At 43.6% G+C, this 19,157-nt stretch overlaps 1 protein-coding gene across 11 annotated transcripts in view; it reads right to left on the reverse strand.

Moving 5' to 3' along the window:
• Positions 1-17,384, reverse strand: part of NPL (N-acetylneuraminate pyruvate lyase) — a 41,270-nt gene extending 23,886 nt beyond the window's left edge. For 2 of the 11 annotated variants that reach the window (XM_054455536.2, XM_054455631.2), the window contains exons 1-6: positions 17,264-17,384; positions 15,742-15,846; positions 14,792-14,846; positions 12,637-12,720; positions 3,268-3,341; positions 808-895 (exon numbers count right to left, since the gene is read on the reverse strand). In XM_054455536.2, coding sequence (XP_054311511.1) covers positions 808-895; positions 3,268-3,341; positions 12,637-12,704 — 230 coding nt within the window. In that variant the 5' untranslated portion in view covers positions 12,705-12,720; positions 14,792-14,846; positions 15,742-15,846; positions 17,264-17,384. Of the gene's footprint in view, positions 1-508; positions 896-3,267; positions 3,342-12,636; positions 12,721-14,791; positions 14,847-15,741; positions 15,847-17,164 lie in introns of those variants that run through there. The other 9 variants (XM_054455566.2, XM_054455576.2, XM_054455547.2 and 6 more) reach the window with 9 other exon arrangements.
• Between the last annotated feature and the right edge of the window lie 1,773 nt (positions 17,385-19,157).

Raw genomic sequence — 19,157 nt, forward strand, 5'->3', positions numbered from 1 at the left:
GTGAAACCCTGTCTCTACTAAAAATACAAAAAATTAGCCAGGTGTGGTGGCATGCGCCTGTAGTCCCAGCTACTCAGGAGGCTGAGGCAGGAGAATTGCTTGAACCCTGGAGGCGGAGGTTGCAGCGAGCTGAGATTGCACTGTACTCCAGCCTGGGTGACAGAGCAAGACTCCGTCTCAAGAGAAACAAAAACAAAAACAAAAAAAAAAACTTAGTTAAACTGGAAGTGCTTATGGAACTGATACTATCCTGTTTGTTCAACCATGGCATGAATTGGGTGTTACAAAAATATATCACTGCATGGAAGTTTATGGGCTACAGAAAGTCCTCCAACAGCGCAAGAGGAAGCACCATAAAAGAGCACGTTGAGTTGGATGCACAGAGACCTGTAAGGAGAAGTGGGCCAATACAAGCATCAGGCGCTCATCCCAAGAAGGGAAGGAGTGTGAGTTGCTCAGTGGAAGAGCCAAGTGACCAGCAGAGTCCGTCACCACCCTCCCCTCTTACCTTTCAGCCCAAGGACGGGTAACTGTGAGGGGATTGGCCTTGTAGACAGGTAAGAAGCAGTTTCCCAACGGAACCTCTGGGTGGCAGGTGTGTCTAGCAGTTTGGCTGCCCTTCTGCACAGAAAGGGAGGGGGCTCTTCTCCAAGCAGCCAGGATCCCGGGGGCTCTGCTCATCTTCCCACCAGCTGACCTCAAGCCCCGGCTCTGACCAGAAAGCAGGGAGGGCGTATTCTCTGGGGAAGAGGCTCACTGAATACGGCTGTTGCCAAAGGGCATTTTTATCCTCATGCAGCCACTCACTTGTCCTTCCCTTTTGTCACCCACTCCTCTGCGACCTGGCGACGCTCTGAGACGCTCAGGGACAGGCCTTCTCCCGTTGTGCCATTCACTGTTCAAACAAAGAGTAAATCAGCGGGACCAAGGAGCACCTCTGCTCCTCCAACCCCGAGTATGAAAGTGCAGGGTCAGAAACTGCTGCACTGAGGATGGTCAGGAGGCGAAAATGCCATGTTTCCATTTTCACTTCAGACTCCATCTTTTTTCCTTTCACCTTGTCAAAGGCAGTGGGAAGGTTAATTGTGACTTGTAATTATAAATCTGACCTTGATATTATGGACAGTCAGCAAATATTTTAAATAAAGACAGGGATGACTGCCCACATTTTACGTCAATCTCCAAACACACTACCCAGTTTTATATCTGGGCTTGAATGGCAGGGAAATCAACACTATCTAGTACCAGGATGTCAAATAAGTGGGAGTTACTCATGCGGGTGCTTTTGTATACTACAGATCTCAAACTATCTCCATTTACAATTTGACATGATGGTAGTGCTCTACGACAACTCGTTTTTTAGATAAATATTTCATAAATAAGCACAAAGGATATTAATATTTCTTATACCAAGTGCTCTTACATATCCACTTACTCTCACAACAACCCAGCAAAGTAGAAATTATTTTTCTCATTTACAGATGAAAAGATAAAGTCTGAAACAGTAAATAATTTAAGTTTGAATCCAGAGTTGTGTGATTCCAAAACTCATCCTCTTTCCTCTTTTCCTTCTACTACAATCATTTCTTTTTTATTTTATTTTTTTGAGACAGAGTTTTGCTCTTGTCGCCCAGGCTGGAGTGCAGTGGCGCCATCTTGGCTCACTGCAACCTCTGCCTCCCAGGTTCAAGTGATTCTCCTGCCTCAGCCTCCTGAGTAACTGGGATTACAGGGACCTGCCACCATGCCCAGCTAAGTTTTTGTATTTTTAGTAGGGATGGGGTTTTGCCGTGCTGGGCAGGCTAGTCTTGAACTCCTGACCTCAGGTGATCTGCCCGCCTCAGGCTCCCAAAGTGCTGGGATTACTGGTATGAGCCACCACACCTGGCCTACTACAATCATTTCTTAATGGATCACAGAAAGATGCCTATGGCAGTAGGATACATTACTGAGGTCTCATGCATATGGTGGCACTCTGAATCTCTAAGCACTCAGCACTGGGTTGGAAGAGGGGAGGTTGGGGAGGCAGGGCAGGGGAGTCGGAAAGTATTTTTAACCACTCCTTTGACGTCTTGACTTCAAGCGTGCTCTGGTCATAGGGATATTCCTGCTTTTTCCTCATACCCAGGGGAGATCTGCTGCCTTTTGTGGAGTAAGAATCTGCCTTCTCCACTATGGTTTAGCGCTGTAGAGGGACATTGAGTGGTTTTGTAATCAGATCTCAGTTTTGACCTGTGGCCAGGACACTTTTTCACACAAGTTTTAATCTGCTCTGATTATTATTACCAGGTACCTCTGGCTCTGGAGGGGCTCCTGTTGGTAGAGCAGTAGGTCAGGGCCAAGGTGTAGTGTTCTCAGAATAAAAATGCATCCAAGGGTCCGAGAGCCCAGAACACTAAGCAAGGGACAGCTCAATCGCAGGTAAGCATAGCTGTCAGGCTTAAAATGTTCAAGATCTAATTTTTTTAAACTTTCACTTCTATGAAATAAAAGGGGATAACTACTAGTCCTGTGATTTCTTTGTGTGCTACACTTAGAGTCTTTCTTCCATTCACAATTTGAAAGGCCAGGGGAAGACAGAATAAAGCCCATTCTTAAGAGAGAGAAGAGGCTGGGCGCGGTGGCTCACGCCTGTAATCCCAGCATTTCAGGAGGCTGGGGCAGGCGGATCACCTGAGGTCAGGAGTTCGAGACCAGCCTGTCCAATATGGCAAAACCCTGTCTCTACTAAAAATACAAAAATTAGCTGGGTGTGGTGGTGTGCGCCTATAGTCCGGCTACCCAGGAGGCTGAGGCAGGAGGATCCCTTGAACACGGGAGGTGGAGGTTGCAGTGAGCCGAGATGGTGTCACTGCATTCCAGCCCAGGGGGAGACAGAGCAAGACTCCATCTCAATAAATAAATAAACAAAAGAGAGAAGAGGGTTTAGTTGTTACCTAAGAGGGTTTAGTTGTTACTCTACCACTTCTTGGCTGAATGGCCTGGGGCAACCTAGAGTATATCTGAGTCATATATTTTCATCTCCAAATGGGGATAAAAAATAATACCTTAAGTGTTGGCACACTATCAAATGAGGTAATCTCTTGAGGTGCTTTGTAGGTCTAACATTGGTGGGCCTACAAATTCACAAATTTTAGTTAGCTTAGCCAGGCTCCATCATAACCTGTGACACCATGACTGTGTGACCTCTTGGCTGGTAACCAGGTGAGATATACCTTCTAAAGACTGAGCTGGAGACATGCAGAGACATCCCCAAAGTTGACTTACCAAAAATGTTCTTCACTCCCTGTTCTTTCACAAGATAATCCACATACTGACCAATTACTGAAAAGTTGATTTCTCTAGAAGACATGTGGAAAAAAAGGCATATTTAGTCTTTTTCAGATTATTATTCAACAAATCCTCAGGTATATAAACTGCTCCCTCTTGCTAATAGTTATTAAAAATCCACTCAATTTGTGAAATTCTTAGCCTGCTGTAAATAATGCCTGGGTTTTTTTCCCCCCTGAATCTGGTGATTTCTTCACTCAGCCATGTATGCCTCATTTCTATGAGCAAAACACTGTTAGTTATCAATAGAGGCTTTATATTTACACCTCATGACAAGCAGTATTTAAAAAGTAGTTACCGAACTAACTTTTGCCCAATGCTCTCTCTTTAAAGTCCATATGGCCACACATCTTTTGCCCTTTTGGGGGAAGAGTAATGGTTGCAGACATGGTTAAATGAGAACTTAACATTTGCCATTTGATCCCAAGTACTGGGATTACAAGTATGAGCCATCATGCCTGGCCTGTCCCTTCTTGTGTTTTCCCACCCTACTCTTAGGGTACTTAGGTCTATTTTCATCGCTGGAGGCCATTAACCATGATCAGTTATTAGGAAGTCACTACAGAGGATGGAAACATTCATTTCTTAGGCTCACAGGATAGGAAAAGTCAATCTTAATATTATAAGAATTTTAACACTTAATATTTGGGACAAACATGGAGTCTTAAACCCATCTGTATTTGCTGGTTTTATATTGAACAAGGTTAGCAGTTAGGAACTTTGTCATCACTTTGCCTCTCAAAGGCGGAACAGCAGCATCAGCATCTGGGGTACTTTATTAGACACGTGGAATCCCAAGCCCCACACAGTCCGGCCCAGTTAGAATCCGAATTTTAACAAGATCGCCGTGTGATCTGCATGCACTTGGCAATTTGAGGCACACTAACCTTGTAAGGATCTGATGCTTAAGGTTAAGGTCTCTTCAAATCATATTGATTTCAAAATCTAGAAACTGACTCCTCACAAGTTGTATTAGGCAACCTGTCCTCAATCAAAATGCAGGAGGGGAATGATGGGCAATGAAGAGTGAAATTCAAAGGAAAATGGTGCAGCAAGCCTGGGTTAAATGGTTACACTGTGCCCATGGTTACCCTGCCAAGAACACAGAGTGCTAGCTGGCTGCCACTGCACTTTTGTCCGTAGGGCCAGAGAATCCTAATTGAAGTTTGGCCTTATTAACATTCTTTTCACCTTTACCTACTGTAATTCCTTAAACAACAAAAATAAAACAAAAAAAAAATCTGATGCATCTAGGAAACAAAGACATCAAATTGTATATGTCAAAAGGAATAAGAACAAAATGAGGAAAGATAGAGAACAGCTGACTCTGAGTTTAAAAGGAAAGCTATTAAATGCAAAGAATGCACAGGCAATCATACCTATAATAAGCTCAGAGAAAAGATAGCAGGCCTGAGCCTGCCACTTGGGAAAAGGTGTGTTAATGCAATTATAAAGCCTATAAGGGGAGCGAACTCCCTCATTATGGCACATGCCTCCATATCCTAACACTGCTCCCTCCTGACCTCAGTCTGCACCTGGAACAGCTCAGGTGTTCAGCAAAGGCTGGGCAAAGGACTGGTGATGTGGGAACTTACAATGACGAAATCACCACAAGCTCTGCCTTTACAAGCAGGTTAGCAACACGCTTGCATAATATTTTGAAATTTCACTATTACATTAATTAAAGAAGACAGTATACGTGATTAAAATAGCAAAATATAATGAAGGTTATGACTGAGGCAAAAATTAATTGTATGGGGGCTCAGAAGAGGACTGATAAATGACAGCTTAGGGAGGCTGGAAAGAAGACGTTGGATAAATAGGACAAAACCCTATGATCCTCCTTCCCTCTAACATTTTTTTTTTTTTTTTTTTTGGGAGACAAGGTCTCACTCTGTTGCCCAGGCTGGAGTGCAGTGGTGTGATCATGGCTCACTGCAAGCCTTGACCTCCTGGGCTCAAGTGATTCTCTTGCCTCAGCCTCCCAAGTAGCTGGGACCACAGGTGCAGCTAACTTGAAAATTTTGGGTAGAGATGAGACCTCACTATGTTGCCCAGACTGGTCTCGAACTCCTGGGGTCAAGCGATCCTCCTGCCTCAGCCTCCCAAAGTGTTGGGATTACAAGTGTGAGCCACCGAGCCCAACCCCTCCAACATTCTTGAGAGATAGTTTGCTTGGTCCTATTCTAGTATCATCCTCTTTTTAGGGAGTTGGCTGCACCCTTAGGCAGGTCTAGGCCAGTATGTGAAACTGGAAGCTCCTTTTTTCTCCATGAACTTCACAGTTTTGATGGCCTCAGTGGATAGTGCTTCCACCTACACTCACCTCTCTCCCTCAGGCCTTGCTGGGAGGCAGGCTATTCAGCTGACAATTTCACTCAGGGTTAGAGGTCTAATGGGTTTTGCATTATCTGTCCCTTCAAGAAAGGAGAAAGTAGGTTGCTGCTTCTTATAAAATGCCCCTAACCTAGAAGAATGACACTAATGGCAGAATTTTGGGGGCAGTGGTCATCATCCAGAAAATGTTCTTGGACTTAAGTCCTTTTGGAACTACCAGACCTCTTTAGAGAGATCTAGGTTGAAAAGGGGCTAACTCTAAATGTGTTTGACTTTGATGATATTGTATTTTTTCTTTAAAAAAATGAGTATTTGAAAAGCCAGAAAAATCTAACAATGTCAGGGCTGCTGGGCATGGTGGCTCATGCCTGTAATCTCAGCACTTTGGGAGGCTGAGGTGGGTGGGTCACTTGAGGTCAAGAGTTTGAGACCAGGCTGGCCAACATGGTGAAATCCCGTCTCTACTAAAAACGCAAAAATGAGCCAGGCGTATTGGTGGGCACTTGTAATCTCAGCCTGTAATAGGGATGCTGAGGCAGGATTGCTTGAACCCGGGAGGTGGAGGTTGCAGTGAGCCAAGATGGCACCACTGTACTCCAGCCTGGGTGACAGAGCAAGACTCGGTCTCAAAAAAAAAAGAAAAAAAAAAAAAAAAAAGCCAGGACTACATTTCCATACAGCTGGAAATTAGAAAGAGCAGCAGTAGGCCCTACTTTAGAGGACTGGATGCCCTCAGGTCCCTCAGGCATTTCAGATCCCTGCCTGACTCTGCAGGTGCAAGTTTGCAGCTTTGGGCTGGGATGCTCAGCAGCTCCAGGCACAAGTGGGGGTGAAATCATCCAGGGCTACTACCATATTTGTTACACAGGTACCCAAAAGGTAGGGTTAGGGTGAAAATAATTCTCCTTGAGGATTCTGTCCGTTTTTTTTTTTTTTTTTTTTTGAGACAGGGTCTTGCTCTGTCACCCAGGCTGGAGTACAGTGGCATAATCACGGCTCACTACAGCCTTAATCTCCCAGGCTCAAGTGATCCTCCGGCCTCTGCCTCCCCAGTAGCTAGGACTACAGGTGTGTGCCACAACGCCCAGCTAATTTTTGTATTTTTTGTAGAGACAGGGTTTTACCAGGTTGCCCAGGCTGGTCTCGAACTCCTGGGCTCAAGCAATCTGCCTGCCTCAGCCTCCCAAAGTGCTGGAATTACAGGTGTGAGCCATCATGCCCAGCCTGTCCCTTCACTTGTTTTCCCACCCTACTCTCATGGTACCTAGGTCTATTTTCATCATCAGAGGCCATTAACCATGATCAGTTACCAGAAAGTCACTAGAGAGACTGGAAACAATGAGATTGGATTATTCTTCTGCCCACCACTGGGCATTTGGAGCTCAGTACTCACAGAAGTGAGTTGACAGAAGTCAATTCACTTGAATAGGCTGCACTGCACCTTCTCTTCTTTCATGAGCCCCAAGAACGCATCTAACAACTGGGCACATCAGGGGAGAGTGACCCAGAACCAAATTCCATGCTTGCTGTAGTCATTTTTATATTTAAACCCAGTTTAATGTCTTAATTTCAATTCCTGGGGATTCAGATTCTTTGAGTTGGGTTTAGATTCATGCCTTGGGGCTTTTTTTGGGGGAGGGGGAGGACAGGGTCTTGCTATGTTGTCTAGGTTGGCCTCAAACTCCTGAATTCAAATAATCCTCCCACTTCAGCCTCCCAAATAGCTGGGACTACAAATGTATGCCACTGTGCCCCATTAATTTTATTTAACTTTTTTTTAATTACAGGAGCTATATAGTTTACTTTAGAAAGTACATACAATAAAAAAAGAAAACCCACTCAGGATATCTCTGGAGATGATTCCTCTTAGTTTGATATTCTTCTATTCACAAATACACATTATATTTTCTTGTATAAATATGGCCATGTTAGACACAGTTTTAAACTTTTCATTCAGCATTCTAATTTTAACATCTTCCCACATTTTTAGATGGTCCATTACTATACCGGCTAAACAACATTCTATTTTATGGATGAGTATAATTACTTTTTCTAATCGTCTGTTCTAATTCCTTTTTCTAATTGTCTGTTTTTAGACATTTAGTTTGCCCAAACTACATAAGCGGAAGAGAGTCTTCTGTTCTTTTTGCCACAAATTGAGGTCCAGAGTGGGGGGATTGTGAAACTGCAGGTAGCCTCTACAACTCTTCTCTTAGGGTAAAAGGGTGATAGAATTTTTCTGAAGTGGCTTTTCAGGGAGAAATCCCTATTGCTGTTTGTTTCCTCTCCTGGTGCATGAACCACCATGAAAGACTCACTTCATCTGAGAAGACAGAATCCACAGGACAGGCTATTTTCATACCTGACATGATGTGGCATGTATATCAGAAAATCTGATTTTCCATTTTCTTTTGCCTTTTATACATATCTCTCAGCATTCAATCAGACAGCAGTTATACGTACTCTTGGCAAAATAGCCACTGGTTATTTTAAAATTCTTTCAGCAGGGAGGCAGGCAGGGACTAACCTGCCCACCCTGTTGGAGGTGGAAAATGTTCTGTTTTGGGAGTCTGGGTCCCCTCGTCTCCCAAAGACTGTTAAAAAGACAATAATCTATGCCAGTCTGATTCTAGCAGGCCAGGCCTTTTCTCACTGGGGTAACAGATTTGTTTTTACCAGAGGGTGTTGTGAAGATTCCCCAGGGTGATGCCGAGAACATTTGAGGGAAAAAACACAACTTTTTTCTTGACATTTTAGATCTGAAATGGACTTTCTGGTCTAATGACTGAGCCTGCCCAAAGAAAAAGTGAGTTCTTAGAACAAATAAGGAAAGCAAGTCTTGGCTGGCGCAGTGGCTCATGCCTGTAATCCCAGCACCTTGGGAGGCCGAGACGGGCGGATCACTTGAGGTCAGGAGTTTGAGACCAGCCTGGCCAACATGATGAAACCCCGTCTCTACTAAAAACACAAAAATTAGCTGGGCAGGGTGATGCATGCCTCTAATCCCAGCTACCCGGGAGGCTGAGGCAGGAGAATCACTTGAGCTTGGGAGGGGGATGTTGCAGTGAGTCGAGATTGCGCCACTGCACTCCGGCCTGCTGCGAGACTTTGTCTCAAAAAAAAAGCAAGTCTTTCATTAGACTTGCTAGTGTAGAATTGCCTTTTTATACACTAAATCCTCCCTTTCTAGCTGTGTGGCTTGGGGCAGCTGTGCGGCTTGGGGCAGCTGTGCTAGCCTTTAGGATCTCAGTTTCTTCAACTGCCAGGACAGAGATACCTATGGCTCCCTCACATAGCTGTTGTCAAGATTAAGTGGGAACATGTAAATGAAAATGCCCGCATGATGACTGACATAGCATCAATCAGTGTTTGCTTCCTTCCCTTTTTCTCGACTATCAGCACTAGTAATTCCTGCAGTATATTCACTCATAAAATAACAAAAGCTACCACAACTATGCCACATGCTTAAGATATAAAGATAAATAAGATAATTTCTCAGTCCTTGTATATTATCGGCATTCAATATCTATTGAACAGGGCTAAGCAGCTCAAAGCCTGCTGGAAGACATAGGCAAGTAACAAAAAGTTATTGTAATAATAATTATAAACAAATAATTTTGATACAATACAAAAAGGGTGCTATGGGATCACAGGGGAAGAGTATGGACAGGGTGCTATAGAAGGGTCATCTAACTTCTTTTAAGAGAATTGGGGAAGAATTTCTAAGGATGGTTTTGATAGATAAGTAGAAGTGTTCAAGTGGAGCAAGAAAGAAGAGGATGGTGGTAGAAAAAGGCAGAGGAAAGAGAATGAGTAAAGACATGAAAGGCAGAAGAGGTATGGTGACAAAGAAATGAAGCAGGAAAGGTAAACTGTGAAGGACTTCCTACGCCATCCCAGGGAGCCTGGGCTTTAATCTTTAGACCGGCTCATCTCAGACTTTAATGTGCTAAAGAATCATCTGAGACACTGCTAAAATGCAGGACTGATCTGTGGTATGATATGGCCCAAGATTGTGCATTTCTACCAAGTTCCCATGGTGGTGGAGCAACAGGTCCATGGGCCATATGATGGGTAGCAAGGCTTAGACAAAAGAGAGTCAAAAGATTCCTAAAGAGGAGAGTGACATGATCAGATTTATTTACTAGGAAGCTCACTGAGCTACAGTGTGGACGATGGACTGGAATTATAGGTACTTTATACATTCTTATTTAATGGTGATCTCCACAATATCCCCAATGGCATGAGAGGACTGCAGACACTTAAGAGTTGGAAAGGGTCATAGAGATAATGTGGTTGAACTTTCTTTGGAGAATATGAAAGAGTTTTTTTTTTTTTTTTGAGACAAATTCTCACTCTGTTGCCCAGGCTGGAGTGCAGTGGCATGATCTTGGCTCACTGCAACCTCTGCATCCCATGTTCAAGCGATTCTCCTGCCTCAGCCTCCCAAGTAGCTGGAACTACAGGTGTGCGCCACCATGCCCGGCTAATTTTTGTATTTTTAGTAGAGAGGGGGTTTCACCATGTTGACCAGGATGGTCTCGATCTCTTGACCTCATGATCCGCCCACCTCGGCCTCCCAAAGTGCTAGGATCACAAGCGTGAGTCACCGTGCCTGGCCAAGAGAGCTCTTAAAAGGTGACAAGATCTCCTCAGGCCAAGAGAGCTCTTAAAAGGTGACAAGATCTCCCCAGGGTCGGAGAGCTAACTGGTGGCAAAGCTTGGGATCCAGGACCCAGATCGTTTCACTAATATCTACTTACCCATGTTCTTTCTGCCAGCTACCCTACTCCAGGACATCAACTTATATGCAGAAAGCTGAATTGTTACTGAGCTTTCATTGGAATTGAGAAGAAAAAAGGATATAGGGAAATAGTCTTTGTTCAGCCACTCAGAATTATGGAGGATATGTATATGTACATTTCAGGTTAGAACTCCCACAATGGCAGGTCACCTGGCAGTATTTCCAGGTATTAGATTCCATGCGCCCCTTCCTTCCATCTCATGTCTTAGAAACATGCCAGAAGTGCAGATTCCCTTGTGGGTAAGTACATTAAAGCCTACATGTTCTTGGTGGGTGTTCCAAAGCTACTTTGTACCTACAGGAATGTTTGATGAAGCAGGTGGTGGGAGAAAAGGGAACTAACATGGCTCACATGCCTACTCTGTGCTATACACTGACCTACACTATTTATTTCTGAAAGAGCCTACACATAATGCATTCTTTTTTTTTTTTTTTTTTGATTTCACACCTCAGGAAAGTAAGGTTCCTAGAAGAAAAACGCAGAATTGATGAGAAAATAGTAAAATGGACGCAGCAGGACCACAGATTTTTGGGAAACAGAAAAAGATCCAGAAAAAGTCATTTTAGTTATCTCTATCATGGGATCTGGCCTTCCAGGAAAACAGCAAAACAGGGAGGAAGAACACACTGACATTGTCCGTGGGTCCCTGATGAACAAACAAGACTGTTTTACGAAGCCACTTCCAGGATAAGAGGGGTCTTATTAAAAGGTTAAAGTAGTATGGACCAGATGCAGTGTTAGGAGATTACAGGAAGGATCTCACTCTGTAACAGGAAGTAAATCCTGCCGATTCATGCAATCACATGTCTTCTGTTTGATCTGCGAACAAGTGACTGATGCATTGAGAAACAGCTGATGCCAGTCTTTCTTAAAACTTGTGGAAAGGGGAAGTAACAGAAAAAAAATTATTATTAACCAGCTGAGTAATCTAAATGCCATATCAGCAAGAATCTTATTTAGACCTAGTAAGGATGTGATTTTTCATGGATCTTAGAAGCCAGAAGTCTTGGAGTCATTGGAAAGTCTCTAAGGTAGAACTGCAAAATGGCCAACTTTGAAGGAGAATACTAAAAGACATAAGAAATTTCATCTCCTTTAAAAGGGTAAGATGAACGTTTATAAATTCAGCAACAGAAGACCAAAAAGAAAGTCCCTTGTAAAAGGTGTACTAAATACATCTTCCTTTTGCCTCTGCCTTATGCCATAAAGGCAGTTCAAACTTTTTGACCTAAGTGCATATTGACCCTGTGCCAAGCACTGTTGTATGAATTATCTCATTAAAGCTTATAATTCATTATGTAGGTATGATTATTATAATAATATTACACAGAAAGAAAGGAGAAGCTTAAATAAGCCAGCATTCTAACTTTTTGGCAGCCTGACTCCTCTGACGGGTCAAAAACATGTAGATCCAGGAGGTGGATGAACTCTCTTTTGTCAGGGGTGATGTTCAAGGAGGAGTTATACACAGTGCATGGCTCCCTATGTCACAGGGCCTTTTTGTTATCTGATTTTTTAGCAGAAGGACTGCCACTGTATTCATCTGGAGGTCAAAATACTTGCTTGCGGTAATGATTAGTCAACAGTGAACTGTTGTTACTTCCCTTCCCCCGCTGCCCAACATCTAGTCAATGTTGAAATGAGGCTGTAAACAGGAAAAAAAAAGTCCATCTTGCAGATAACCTCCCACTTTCCTCAGGGTAGGACATTTTTATCAAGTCTATGAACAGCCTGAAGTGGAATCATGCTGACGTCTAGAGACAGCAACCTGAGAGGGCCTAGGTCAGTGCTTGATATCCAATTATGCTAAAATGGGATTCTCATCCAATGCTACTGGCCTTGTTTAGAAAGGCCAAGGCTGTGGTGAAATCCAAGGAGAATTTGCTCTGTGGCGCTACAGACACTGGGAGAAAGGCAAGCTGCCATTTCTCACCTTCTCCCTTTCTGCAAGGTGATATAGTGCTTCTCTGACTTTGGGGTCAGAGATATAATGCCTCCTCAGACTTGGGGATCAGAGACAGTGCAGAGGGATGACAGACAGAAGCTGCCTTTTGGCAACAGTTCCACAGAGGTGCAGGGTCTTAAGTGACTGTTGTTACAAAGAACTTCTCTCCTTTTCGGTTGAATGAGAACTGATCCCCTCAAGGCCCCAAATGATAGTTACCCATCCTCAGTCATTGGCGTGATGGTTGCAGCCACAAGACCCTGAAGTTTCTTCTTTGGGAAGGCCATTGAGCTGCTGGTAGGTCTGGAAAACATACAATGTAATTTCTCTCTTTCTTCAAGGAATGTCAATGATAAAACTCCCAGGCAAAGTCCATTTCTAGTTTAGAACTGTAAAATGTGCTTACAAGTACACAAACACACAGAGCAAATACAAGATGGTAAAATTTTAGAGCTTAATTCTATTGAGGAAACTTTAAGACAGGAGAGGGTAGACTTGAGAAAATACTATGTGGACAGTCTCCCATTTTATCTATACAGATGATGGAAGCAATCTAAAACCTCAAAGGATAGAGGTTAACAGCAGCAGACCCAAGAAAGAGCTTGAACCTAACTCAGGTAAGTAAAACGTACAGTGAATTATAGTCATGCCTCAGTATACACAGAAGATCAGTTCCAGGACCCTTGTGTATACCAAAATCCATGCCTACTCAAGTCACACAGTCAGCCCCAGCCTGGCATATGAGAATTCTGCATCCTGCAAATACTGATTTTCTATCCGTATTTGGTTGGAAAAAAATCTGTGTAAATGGACCTGCACACTTCAAATCCACGTAATTGAAGGGTCAACTGTACTATTACTTAAACTGAAATATGGTCATAAAAGAAAATATGGACATTTTCTCTTTCCATTGTCTTCATTCTTAGAATCTCACCTAAAACAAGCCTGTCTTAAGGTTTCATCATGATTTACATAACTACCTTCAGATTTACCTATCTTTTCATATCCTAATTTTGCCCAGTTTTGTCCAGTTTTCCTAGTTCTAGTTAACCATGTAGACTGCATATTCACCTCCCTCTTCCCCACTACAGCAGGCTCCCAGGACAGGGATGTTTCATTTGCCTTTGCTCTCTGCAGTGAGCCCTCTGCTTGACACCAGGTGTTCAATTCAAGAGCGAAGAATATGTGGGTGACTGAACCAGGTGTACAGACTGTGACTGGATGATGGCTTCCACAGATGGGGAGCACACTGCTGGAAGAGTCAAACTCACACCACTCATTTGGAGCCAAAGGATCTCTCACCATCTGGCAGAGAGTGTACCTGCCCATAATCAGTGTAAAAGACTCTGGATGGGCCACAAGAAACAACAGAGCAGACTGGTTAAAAGCCTCGGTTCCACAGGCAGACCACCTGGTTCAACTCGCAGCTCTGACGTTTGCTAGTTCTAGAAGCATTATTGTTTTTTGAGCTATAAGACATAAAAAGCCACAAATGCAATTTCAGACCACAAATTTAATGTCTAACAATTTAAAATGAAAATAAAATATAATCAGATAGTATTTGATGACAATTCTACAAAAGATAGTGGCTTTGTAGCAAATAAAGTGATGTCTGTAGGTGACCAACAAGAAGGGTTATGCTATAGTTCTGACATTACTGGCACATTCAAAAACCCAATGCCCACTATACTTAAATCTAACCCACATAATGTAGTACTTAGTTATGAGCTATCTTGTTTTGTTTGCTCTTCTAATTGTTCATCTTATCTTCCCAAATAGGAGAATAAACTTCTGAAACACAGAGACCATATCTTCTATTTTTCTTCCCCAAGAGTCTTGGCTCAGGTAAGCCCTTGAGAAACACTGACTGCTTTCAGTAGAAAGACAACATGATACCTTCCTTGCAAACAGACATGTTCTTAGCAAGAGTTGCTCCTAAAATCAAGACCAAGTCCTGCATGTAGCTTTGCTCTATTTCCTAGTTCAAACATGAGACTAAAATCAGATTGGAAGTTTAGAAAGATGAATCCAATAACCTGGCCCATGGGAAAACACAAGATAAGAAATCATAAGATGTGGCTCTAATCCTTCTTTGAGCTTCATGTGACCACCTTCAGTATAATAAGCAGGCCACTTAGCCTCTGAGCCTTAAAGGCCCATAACCTAGACCATCTCCCCCCTGGAGGGATGTTTAAGCATCAAAGGAGATTGATGCTATGCCTGCTGTATATCTTCACCTAGCACTCCCACAATCATCTCAACTTAACATGCCCAAAGGGAACCTGCCATCTCCATTGTTCCTTACTGCAGAGGGATGAGAGGGCCAGCTCTGGAGTCAGACCTCATGGATCTGCATCCTGGCTCCACCACTTACCAGGTAGGTGACCTTGAGCCCATTAAGTAACCTCTTTCTGCTTCAGTTTCCCCTTCTGTAAATGAGTATAATAGTAATTATATTTCATAGGGTTGAGAGAATTAAATGAACTAATTCATGTAAATTGATTAACAACAATGCTAGACACATAGTGAGAACGTGTTCAGTGTTCTCCATGAAGTCTTGCCTGATGTGTATAGGACAGTAGAAAATACTATCACGCCCTTACCAGCATCATCTTCCCAGTCATCTTTGCTCTGCTGGTGCCTCCTTTCCAACACTCACTACTCTTGTCTATTTAGGGACTAAGTCATTTCAATTCTGTTATCTTCTTCCCCTGCTATTCCTCCTTTCCTCCTTTCACCTTTATAATTTTTCCCTTCGTTACCTCTTATCTAGACAAATAGGCAAAACCCCAGGTCCACAGGGCCCAAGAAGGTTCAAGTGATAAGAGTCCTGAGAGCTTGAGTCAGCATTAAACATTTCCTAAATCCAACACTACTAGGCTGTTCAGGCTAAATAAAACTCTGTAGTCTTGTGCTTTTGCCTGCATTTATTTGATACTAAGGACAGTAACACTGATGTTCTTAGAATCATCAGAAGCTCAAATTGGCAGTTTTATATGTGTCTTTGATGGAAAGAAATAAAATTAATTACCACAAATGTAGTTTGATTAGTTCAAAAATTCAAAACAAGGGGCCGTTGGGAGTGTAGGATAGGGGTTAGGAATCACTGTCCTAATCCCTCTTTTCTTCTCCTTCAATCCACACCAGCTGTCAGATTAATCTTCCAGTAACACCAGCATTTCTGGTGTTGTCTTTGTCCTGTTTAGAAAATGCCAGTAGGCTAATAAAGACCCAACTCCCTGGGGTCTGGGTCTCTATTGAAATCTTCATGCCTGCACTGTACTTGCCCAGCTGAACAAACTGTTTGCTGTTCCTCCTACCTACCTTTCACTGTCTGTCTGCTTGCCTTTGTTCCTGTGGTTCTCTCACTTCAATCTCTTCAGTCTGATCAACTTTTAAAGCTCACTTTATCCATTCCAGCAGGTATAGCTTAAAAACAAAAACAAAAACCAAAAAACCCCTCATTTTAAAAGCCAGGGGATTTCCTGATACCCCAGCCGAAAATAATTTCTTAAACCTCAGAATTCCCCCAAACACTGGCTTTTCATTAAAAACCTTACATCAGAGTTATTAAGCAGGGTGGTTTTGGCTCCTCTCCTAGACTGTCTGCCATCTGGGGGCAATGGCAGCTTGGAAAATTTCTTTGCACAGATAACTACACTAAATAAAAATTTGCTGCCTTTGCAAACTGTGAAACGCCTACAGGAAGAAATGGGATAAAAACGACTTTGGCCAGGCGCGGTGGCTCAAGCCTGTAATCCTAGCACTTTGGGAGGCCGAGATGGGCGGATCACCTGAGGTCAGGAGTTCGAGACCAGCCTGGCCAACATGGCCAAACCCCGTCTCTACTAAAAATACAAAATTAGCCGGGCGTGGTGGTGCGTGCCTGTAGTCCCAGCTACTCGGGAGGCTGAGGCAGGAGAATGGCGTGAACCCGGGAGGCGGAGCTTGCAGTGAGCCCAGATAGCGCCACTGCAGTCCGGCCTGGGCGACAAGAGCGAGACTCTGTCTCAAAAACAAAACAAAACAACAACAACAACAAAAGACTTTAACAGAGAATGATCAGCATTTTTAAGATTCAAGTTTTTAATAAACTTGGGAAAGTTATGCTTTGAAGCCTAACAGAGAATTATCAATATTTTTAAGATTCAAGTTTTAGATAAACTTGGGAATGTTATGCTTTGAAGTTTTCAGAGCTAGTAGCTAAAGCGAATGGCTCAGATGTTCTCCAGCCTAAGGCTTAATGTGAATTTAGATTATTACTGAAACATTGGGGGGGGGGGTATTACTCTTGAAATCTTATACCTCCATCCACAGATAAGGACACTTAGTGCAAAGAATTAAAGCTGCCTAAGTCAAATTCTTTTTAAAATGGCAGAGTTGTTTTTTTAAGAGACAGAAAGTGGGGGCAGAATGTACCTCTGGGCAGAGAATATCTTGAGGGACAGGTACTCGGAGGAGATACAAATAGGGATTTTTAAAAAAGCAGAAAATCACCAATTTCTCCTAAAGTGAAGGGGGGATGTATGAGATTTAACTTTAAGCTCTCTTCTGCTCAATTGCTAACTCTATTTTGAGGAAAGGACCTTTGGAGACCCGGCAGATATGCTGTCTGCAAACAATCCGGGGGAGTAAGCCCTTCTGCCCCGTCTGTCCCTACACTTTTCGCATTCACACCTTCCCCAGATCCGTTTCCCAGCGTATCTGCCTTCCCCCTTTCCTCCGGGTCCGTCACCGTCTCACCCACCCGCGAATCAGGCCCCAGCGCCCCTCCGCCCGAACACCCAGGTCATCGGGCCGTCTGCGTCCGTCGGTCCTCGCCCGCGCCGTCGCGGGCCGCGCTCACCCAGGCCTCCGCTCTGTCCGTGCAGCCGCTCAGCCCGGCAGCCGCCGCCGCGCTTTATATCCGCGGCCGCCCGGCTCGGGCCCACGTGCCGCCACGCCGGGGAGTCTGGGGGTTGTAGTTCTGCGCCGCCGCCCGAGAGGCGCGCCCGGAACCGCTGGCCCGGAAACCCCGAAATGTTTTGCACACTGGAGTCTTCTCTTCCTCGGGTGTCACCTGAACAACGTGGGCTGAAGTGACTCCGGCGCAGCGCCCCGGCTCCCCGAGGATCGGGAGCATCCGAACTGGCGGCCGGGTGCTCGAGGGCACGCCGCTCACCCGCGCCACGCCGAGTGCAAACCTCCCCCTGCCTCGTCTGCACGCCAGTCCTTCCCGCGTGCGGGCACCTCCTGGGCTCCGCTGCGTCTTAATTTTCCTTCTTTTGCGCAGGGCTCTGCAATCCCCGTTATCTCGTGGTTCTGCGTTGGGCTGCTGTTTCCGAGGCGTACGGAGAACCCCAACTGCCCATCCGCGTTCAGCTCTCTTTGGGTTGACGCCGCTGCACAAGCCCTGCAGACTCTCGTGTTAAAGAGAGATGAGCGAATTTTAAAGTGAATTATCTACTCATACAGGAGCTTTCCTGGCTTCTTTTGGAGAACATTTGAAAGAGTTTTGAAAGGGAAAAGTATTTTTAACCCAACCGCCTCTACTTTCAGGAGTATCAGAAGTCTTATTCTAGGATCATGTACTGTGTAAATAAATCAGGAACAGAGCCAGAGACAAGTCCTCAGTCTTCTCTTGCTGATGTGATTCCACCTCAATTTTCCATAAAAGGCGATGGCTGATGCTTATTATTACATTTAGAGAAACTAAATTGTTCAAAGGGCTTTCCAGTTTGCAAAGTGCTTTTAAATGTATTCTAATAGTTCTTTCATTGCACACAGCACCAGAGATAATAGCTAATAAGTACTGTGTTCAGTGCTTACTCAGCCTGCACCATTCTAGCCGTTTTAACATTTAATTCATAAAATAACCCCATTGGTGGGTCCTGCTTTATAAATTTATATATTACAGATGAGCAAGGATCATTCCATTTTACAGATCAGAAACAGGTTTAAAGAGTTGAAGTAATTTGCCAAAAGCCATAGAGCTGGTTAAGCTGTGGTTTGATTTCAAGCAGTCCAGAAGCTTGTGCTTTTAACACTGTGTTATCCTACAGGAAAAAAAAAAATAAATACAAAAAGAAAAGAAAAAGAAAAACCCTTAGTTAAATCAAGCAAGTTCTCCTAAGGCTACAGCATGGTTTTTTGTTTTGGTTTGGTTTTTGTAATATTAACAAGAATATTATATCCTAATGGTACAATGAAAGTGGTTTTTTTTTTTTTTTTTTTTTTGGAAAGTCACAGTTTAATAAGTGCAAAATTAAGTATGTCAATACCCAAAAAGGTATAGGTCATTAGGCTTAACATTGTCAACCAACAAACCAATATTCTAAATGCATGAACTAGCTACTTTTTGTATAAATATGGTAGTGCAAAGTAATTCCTTATAATAATTTGTTAGTGTTTACCAAGAAGCAGATGCTAAGATGGGATTAGATGTGCAAAAGACTTATTGGGGGAGGGAGTTGGAGCAGACAGGAGCAGCCTGCAGACTGATGTAGGGCTGACATCCGTGGAACAAAAGATGGAAGAAAGGAGCGTGGACTAGGGAGAATCTCACTGCATTCTTACAGTATCCACTCTATGCCCTTATGAAACTCAGAGCCTATACTGTGAAGTGTTGGGGAGACATTGTTCTTTTAAAATATGGTAAATGCAGTGATAGACCTGTACAGAGATATTACAGGAACACTGAGCTCTAATCTGGGCTGAAGGCGGTGGTGTGTGTGTGTGTGTGTGTGTGTGTGTGTGTGTGA

The sequence above is a fragment of the Pongo pygmaeus genome, chromosome 1, assembly GCF_028885625.2.
Source record: "Pongo pygmaeus isolate AG05252 chromosome 1, NHGRI_mPonPyg2-v2.0_pri, whole genome shotgun sequence".
Classification (NCBI taxonomy): domain Eukaryota; kingdom Metazoa; phylum Chordata; class Mammalia; order Primates; family Hominidae; genus Pongo; species Pongo pygmaeus.